At 39.0% G+C, this 8,700-nt stretch overlaps 1 protein-coding gene across 1 annotated transcript in view; it reads right to left on the bottom strand.

Annotated features, from left to right (window-relative positions):
* The window catches only part of LOC103365115 (cadherin-18-like), a 156,130-nt gene that overhangs the window by 16,526 nt on the left and 130,904 nt on the right, over positions 1-8,700 (bottom strand). The window contains exon 9 of the mRNA XM_008292459.1: positions 5,557-5,671. Within this exon, the coding sequence (XP_008290681.1) occupies positions 5,557-5,671 (115 nt within the window). The remainder of the gene's footprint in view (positions 1-5,556; positions 5,672-8,700) is intronic.

An 8,700-nucleotide genomic window follows, 5' to 3' on the forward strand; every position in this document is an offset into this window, starting at 1 on the left:
TGAGGATTAAGCAGTGTATAGATAATGGATGGATGGATCTCCATCTCTAGTCACAATTCCTCAGACTCTGGTTGTTCAACAGTTATACGCGTAAAGAAAACAACACTGTAAGAAAAGCCAGCGGAGCTTGTTTTTTTTTTGACCCTTCCATCCACCCCGACAGTCTCCCTAAACTGGCTTTGTTTCTCCATAACAAACTAAAACCTAACTGTGGGTCATAAAAAGCTGCTCAGCACATAAACTATTGAGTTTTTTTCATGACTGGAGTGTTTCTTATACAGTCTGCTTCCCCTACATGTGGAAATATTTGCGTTTATATATCACAGAATTGTCGACCTTGAAGTATTATCGAGTGGTATTAATTGTACTTGTGATCACTTTATGATATTTGCTAAGGAATAAGAGTTAAAAAAAAATCCACCTGCAATGTATTTACCCAGCCAGGCTCTGTTGAAGCACAAATAAACAACAACAACAACAACAACAACAACAGAAAGTGCCTGCAGCGTTTGGCTCGCAGGCTGCCGTCCAGCCTCCCTGTCTCAAACTTGTCACTGCGTCTCATTACTGAGATTGATGTCAACTCTCCTCAGTCCTCAATCTGTCTCAGGTCAACTGCAGAAAGCAACTGCAATAACACCGGGAGGAGACGCTGGAAGATGGAAAAGCAAACGGAATCTGACGGCGAGAAAGCGAGACGAAGATAACGGAGAGAGAGAGAGACGGGTGAGACCACATGAAAAAGATGTGAGACCAAAAGCTCGGGGAACATCACACACACCCTGACACATACCTAAAAAAAAAAAGCCCCAAAAAACCAAAGCGCGACCTTCCCGCCGCCTGTTTATTCAGGAGAGATAGAATCAAAAAGCTAAATGAGGAGAAGATATAAACAGAAAACTCCAGCAGCTGGGTAACCAAGGCAACAGCGCTGCAGGTTTTCTCCTGGACATTAAAGCAGATCTCAGTGGGGAGAAGTGGGGAGGATGGTACCTGGTCCACCGAAAGTAAAGACTCAGGGATGCAGAATGCAGCAAAAACAGGCAGAAAGCTACAGATTCACTGTGTGATTTCATTTCTGGTGGCTGAATTTTATTATGCTTCAATCTATAGAAGGTAAAATAAAACTTCATTAATCCCAAAGGAAATTCTGGTTCCAGATATTGCTCAGAACAAACAAATAGACGGAGCAGTGCCTAAAAGTAGAAAGCAATAACATATAAGTGCATTACATTACTGAAATAAAATAAGTAGTCTTTACTTAAATGAGGCTACAACAGAACGGTTAAGAGTAAAGCAGACATGAGAATGAAATAATGAAATAATGCACAGTGAAAATACTGCAGATGTCATCAAAACGTTGCAAAAGAAAATAAAATATTACACTTGAAATTGAAATATTCCACCCGAGAAATCAAAAATGCACATTACATGTTGATAAACCACACAGGTGGGAAACATGCAGCAATCCACACAAATGAACATCAGCCTTATGGCCTTTATTCTTTCTCCTTTTCAAAACCTGCTGCCCACGATGCAACTCAGCTTCCTAACAGATTTGAGTGTGTTTCACTAGAACCAGCTAATGTATCCTTGACCCTGCATCAACTCACCTCTTTAGACTTTTCTCAGACTTCCCAGTGTTTCCTCTGGAGACACTAAAGGCTTTTCTATGCCAGTTTTAACACATGTGCATCTCCTCTCCCCTGAACAACACCTGAAAAACACTCTGATCCAGAGCTGTGAAGTAATAAACCCTCCCTGACCTCAGATAATGTACTAGGGGGCTCACAAGTGCCAAAGTGTTCTACCTAGAACCCACCCAGGCAGGAGTTAAACACAATCTATGTGGTCTTTATTATAGATCAGTGATTGGAACGCAACTGGGTGACGAAGCTGACTGATCACAAATAAGGGAAAAATCTGACTTACAGCTGGAGAATCAGCTTTGTTTTCACAGCTCATTAGAACTACACTGACCAGACTGATCTGATCTGCTGAGTATAAACATATATGAATAATTTCTCTACTACTGCTCCTGTGAGTCTTGCGATACCAACTGTAGCCACTAAACCAGTACTATCTCACAGCACAGTACTAGTCCATCACTTGGTAGCGGTGGATAATGTGCGTGAACACACAAATATTATATGTACATTTTACAAAATGAATGTTATCAAAGAAGAACATGGAAATGTTTATATTTATAGCAGAAATCGAATGAACAGGATAAATACACTGTCAGTAACCAGAACATTAAGTGAACAGCAGCTTTTTTCTAGGAGTCTAAACTAAGCTAACTAAGCTAAACTAAAGTTAACTAGCACTGGAACCAGCTCGGTGGAAAAGGGGTATGAGATTACATCACCATCATGCCAAAACCTGCATAAAGACCCAGAGTGAGACCATCAGACCAACACTAAAGGAGGTACATGATGGACTTGAGTGTGAGCGGTGGGAGGTGTCACCAGCGATACCAGCTTGGTGGAAAAGGGGTATCTGAGGACCTCTCCTGGACCAACAACACCACATCGCTGGCCAAGAAGGCTCACATATGCCTCTAATTCCACCACAAACTGAGGAGAGCATGAGTCCCACCTCCCATCGTGTGCTCCTTCTCCAGTGGCACCATTGAGAGCGTCCTCAATGGCTGCATCACTGGAGATATGGAGGTTGCACTGCCTCCTGCCGGAGGGACATGAACCGGCGACGGTGCTAACCACCGAGCCACCTTGCAACCCCATGTGAGACTAGGGCAGCAGTACATTTCATTCATGCCAAATTAAGCCGGTAAAACACATCTTTTCCTCTTCATTTCAACTGAGACCAGTAGAACTAAACCTTGAATCTGTCTGCATTGAAACCCAGCATACGTAGGTGACCGCAGAGAGCCGAGGAGCAGACAGGTCCAACAGGCTGACACTCTACTGAGTCCACAGACGCTGGCGGCGACTCGCATTTATGTTGATTTTATCAGACAACGTCCTGACTATAAATTGTGATTGGGTCTGCAGGGCTGTCTGTCTCACTCCTCAGCAGATGTTTGCTATGACGGTTTTGTTGTTTGCACAGTGAAAAGAGGGCAAAGACGAAGAGATTTTCATGTCCAGGTGTTTTCACTGTGGACAGAACGTTCTACAAAAACAACCTGCAAAACACTTCTCACACGGAAGCAGCATTTGAAAGTCTAAACTGTGAACACGTCATTTATGAAGCTGACGCCTGTTGCTAAACGATTTCCTATTTATACACCAGTTTGTCTCCAGCTGATAAAAGCAAGTCTAACATTCGCTTTCTTCGCTGCTGTGTTGGACTTTGTTGTGGAAATTACATTTAATATACTGCTGCACAGATTCCATTTTTACATAATTTAACATAATGAGAAAGTTCATTAATACTTCATCAGTTAATGCATCTGATAAGTCAGCCATATGTTGTTTTCCAGCTTTAACGACGACTCCGCACGTAGCAATTAACGTGTTATTAATGTTTTAATTACTCTTTAAAGACAGTAACCTCAGTGGAAGATTTAATTTAGAAAAAAGTCCACAGTCATGTTTGGCATGTTAGGACGACTTCATGTTTAACAGGATGCTGCATGCTGAGTGTCAAGGAAAGCACTTTGCTTACATCTGAATTATCACAAACTAAATATCTGAGTTTGTTTTTGAGTGACCCTCACTGCACACAAGGTCATTTTTGCCAGCAGCTGACAAATATTTTACAACTGACCACGACACTGGTCCTATGTGCAGCTGATATCGGCTGCAGGCTACAGGGTGGCAGTGTAGGAACTACTGTAGGTGGAGTAACTAATGCTGCTAAAACATAGGTAAGGAGGGAAAACCACAACACTGGTTAATGCTTTGGTCATCTCTAGATCACAGAACTTACATAACACAGGCTAAAACATAGGTCAAAGCATCTAAACCCAACAGGCACATTCAAGTCAGTCTCAAATCATCAACAGCTTTCAGCTTGAACCTCTCGGGTTTGCTCGAGATGTTTATTATTATTATTTTTTTAATCATAAGCTATGGATATTCAAAATTATATTTGTGACATTTTAGATTGATATATCAAAAACATTTTCAGAGAGAAAACAAAAAGGAGTTGCCCATTGATCCACTTTCAGCACATTTTTTCACACATTAAAATTTGAGGCCATGTTTGAATGAGAATAATTCAGAAACTATCACAGAAAGAAGCCGGAAAGTTTTACTGTTAGTTCTCATTACGTCATTGATTTAGATTCTGCATTATTGGACAGGTACATTAAATAGTCTGTAATGTTAGGTCACTTAAATTATGGGGAAAATAAATAAGGCAGATTAACAAGAAAAATGCAAAACATTAACTAGTGATATATTCTGTACTATAATGTAGTCATATGTCACAATAATACAAAACGAAACAGATAGAATGCTTTTCAATAAGAAATACTAAAAACAAGAAAGTTAGTTTTGTTGTTTTTGTTGAACTTTCATAACCGATCGAGCAGCGATGAGTTTTTCCACAAAAACAAAAATATTGTCAGATTCAAGTAGAACAGAGTTCTGGAGGTTTAAAATGGTTCATCTAAATATAACTAAGAAAATATAGCTTTAAAATGTGGGCATATTTTTCATTATGGGATCCCACGTGAGCGTAAACCTTGGTTTGGAGGAGACTTGTCTTTAATTGTTTCTGAGCTATTGTTGTTCAAACACAGCCACAAATTTTAATGTGGGTCAACTTGCAAGCTTATCTAATCCAATGTGTTGGAAAGTAGTGATGCACGATATTAACATTTCTGGTCGATACCGATATCCGATATTAGGATTTCTGAAATTGCCGATAAATGATATTACCGATGTTGATATTCAATTTTTGTTCACACCAAAAAAATGAGTATAAGTAAGCTCTGTGAGGACATGAAAACTATTCAAAAGAAGCCCACACCACGTTAGACCACATAGTCTTCTTTATCACGTAACAAAAGTAAAACATATTTAAACATATTTAACGTTCAAGTCCACGACCATTTAAGTAAAAACATCTGTGAAATAGCAGCAATATCAGATGTAGAGACGAAGGCACTGATGTTAGACAATCATCGTTTTTCACATCAGCTAAATTTGTTCATCGGACCGATACCAATATATCGGAAAAAACACTAATATCGGCCGATACCGATGTGGTAGCCGATATATCGTGCATCCCTATAGGAAAGTACTTGATATGTCACTAACTCGAGATATAAATAACCATCATTTATGCGGTAGAAATCAGAGATCAAACCATAAATGGTGAAGCAGAAATTGTTTTAAAAAAAAGTGATGATTGGAGATTGAATGACCCGATCATCCTGTCATCGTCATACATGTAACACTTCATTATTCATCTGCTCTCGTTGTCCAAAATGTTCTCACTGTCCTGTTTTCTACCTGCCTCCCTCCCTTCTTTTCTGTTCATCTGCATTTCCCCTTTAACAAAGCACTAAACTGCATCTGCCTGCATGGTTGTGTCTCTTTCTTTGTGTTTCTCTCAAACACCGCCTGCTCCTTGAAGTCTTACCTCCGTTGTCCTTCACCGTAAAATTCGTGTTGACTTGATGTTCAGGAGGCACGAAGAAGGAGAACTTTCCATTCGCAAAGTTGTCCAGGTCTGCCGCTCGGACGGTCTGAATCACCTGGTGGACAGAAACAAAACACATGTGAGGGAAGTGACAAAAGAAAGGTGGCCAAGAAATCAAACAAAAAAAACTGCATGTAAGAGAAGAAGAAAGGCAGCGATTAATGGGGGGAATAAAAAAGAAAGAAAGAAGCTGTGACAAAAGCTCGTACAGTCTGAGCTGCAGTGACCTCGAGCAATCGCTTACTACACTAAACATCCTGCTTACACGCCGCATGACTGGATATGCATTATTATACAGTATATATATGCTGTGAATGCATGAGGAAGCCGCGGTTCTGCCCACATGTTTGTTTGTTTGTGTCCTCTTTATAGCGGTTCTGCCCATTCACAGGCTGCACGTCTGAGGACTGCAGGGCAAACAAGTGAGTCACCGCTGCTGCTCAATGTACCTGACGGAGCTTTTGATGTGGACATTATTTAAGGTAAAAGAAGAAACATTTCTCTTCTGCCCACACACAAACACACATAAACCAAGTAAATCACCCCCACACTTAGTCTCACATCATACTTCTGGTGTCGAGTTCTGTCGAGTCGAGGCGGTAAACAACTACGGCACAAATGTGAATTTACAGAAACGAGCAGATGTCATGGAGGGATATTAATTAGTCAGATTAGTTATGCCCTTAAAGTAATAATAGGAAAAATAATTAGTGCTAATAATATGATACCCTTTTGAGTGCATTTTGATTGTGAAATCACTCATAGATATCCACAAACAACACACATCCACTGTGTTAATGATCTCTATTTAATGTAATATAATAACGTCACCAACATCCGACAGTGAATTTTCAGTAATATTCATCAGCTTTGTCAAAGAATGTATGTTAAAATCAAACACTCACATCCCTTTGTTGTCTTTTATCCTCTGGTTGTTCTACACAGCATAAACCACAGAGACATTTTTTCTCCTTTTTGTATAAAACAGAAAGTCAGTAATATAATAATGTTTGGAAAATATCCACATAATCTTATTTGTTTTTACAACTTGAATTAAAAAAACTCCTTAATAGTTCAAATGGGGCTGCAGGGTGGCGCAGTTGGTTAGCACTGTTGCCTCGCAGCAAGAAGGTCGCCGGTTCGCGTCCCGGTGGGGGCACCGGAATCTTTCTGCGTGGAGTTTGCATGTTCTCCCCGTGCAGCGTGGGTTCTCTCCGGGTTCTCCGGCTTCCTCCCACACAGTCCAAAAACATGTTGAGGTTAATTGGTGATTCTAAATTGTCCGTAGGTGTGAATGTGAGTGTGCTTGGTTGTCTGTCTCTAAGTGTAGCCCTGTGATAGACTGGTGACCTGTCCAGGGTGTCCCCTGCCTTCACCCTGAGTCAGCTGGGATAGACTCCAGCCCCCCGCGACCCTAGTGAGGATTAAGCGTTGTATAGATGATGGATGGATGGATAATAACTTCACCAAGATCCGACAGTGAATTTTCAATAATATTAATCAGCTTTGTCAATGAATGTATGCTAAAATCAAACATTCACATCCCTTTGTTGTCTTTTATCCTGTGGTTCTTCTACACAGCATAAACCACATAAACCACACATAAACAGAAAGTCTAATATAATAATGTTTGGCAAATATCCACATAATCTTATTTGTTTTTACAACTTGAATTAAAAGAAAAACTCCTTAATAGTTCAACTGTTTGCATAGTTTCTTCAACACGAAAAAGCCTCAGAAACAACACATCGAAACGCCAGATGTTAGCGAACGTCTTGCTCATCTTTCAACCATTCGTTCCATCCTGTTTCCAAACCCAGTTGGGACCAGAGCCAGACCTGGGAGACACTTGTTAAAAATCCATCAGTGGCTGCGACAAAAGAGACCATTTCCAGGCCTTGATGCTCCATTTAAAGGACCAAAACTCCGGCAGCAGCCAGAACAGATTTTTGCAAGTGGTACAATTTTCCTTTTCTCTTCCGTAATGTGATGAATAAATATCTGAGCGTTTCTCAGGTACCCTGCAGAGCTCTTTTCTGAAATCAGTTAAATCTGTTATGTGCATGTTAAACATTTTTGCATCCGCTCTGTGAACTTCCAGTCTGGCAAATGCATTGTTAAAACAGTTCACATAATGAACATTTAAATAGAAATATTAATTCTATAAAAGCAATTAAATATGGTCTGAACACAGGACCTCTGTTATGCAAATGTCTCACTTTAGAGGAGATTTTGTTTCCTGTCGGTTATACAAATCTTGGTATTAACCTTTCTAAAGGTGGGGAAATCTATGTCTAATAGATTCTGTTTAATTATTTAACACCTTTCAGTGGAAGACACAAGCTTAACCTCTTAAGCATGAAAAGCCACCTGAGAAAAAAAATCCCCACATTCAGTCAGTAACAGCTCCAGAATCAACAACACTGGACGGATTAGAGACACTTTGAAAATACAATAAATATGCTTAATTTTATCACACAGACAGAGTTAGGCTCGAAAAACTCTGAAATGTGACCATTTTACATCTGCCTAATCAGCACTGTAGATTCAAAAGTTAAAAAAACAGCCAATAGCCAGGGACATTGATGTTGTTGAAGTTAAAAATAAAATAAAAATAAAAAAATCCATAAAAATGTTAAAAGTTAAGGTTGGAAGAGGGCCAGAAAAAAATAAGTTAAAAATGGTGGAATACTGTAACATTCAAAAGCTGTAAAAGCACAGAAAAAAAACAGCAGATATCTAAAATAATATTTTATTAACAGGTTTAAATACAATAAAACAGCGAAATCGTGTTGTATTTTTACAATATATTATAAAATGAGAAAAAAAGTAAAGTTAACACGTAAATTAATGCATTTTGTGTAATTTTACTAGATCCTATCTTTTATTTTAAAAAAAACCCCCCAAAAAACAGGGAAAATCTGTAAAATAACAGTTTAAAAAATGATTTTTCAAACCTTAACATATATTATTTTCTTTTTAATTATTATCTGTAAAACAACAGTGTTTTGATGATTTAAATACACAAAAAAAATATGCGATTTTATGGCCAAATGTTGCAAAAGAACAAATTACCGTTTAATA

This window comes from Stegastes partitus, unplaced genomic scaffold, assembly GCF_000690725.1.
Source record: "Stegastes partitus isolate 25-593 unplaced genomic scaffold, Stegastes_partitus-1.0.2 Scaffold812, whole genome shotgun sequence".
Lineage (NCBI taxonomy): Eukaryota > Metazoa > Chordata > Actinopteri > Pomacentridae > Stegastes > Stegastes partitus.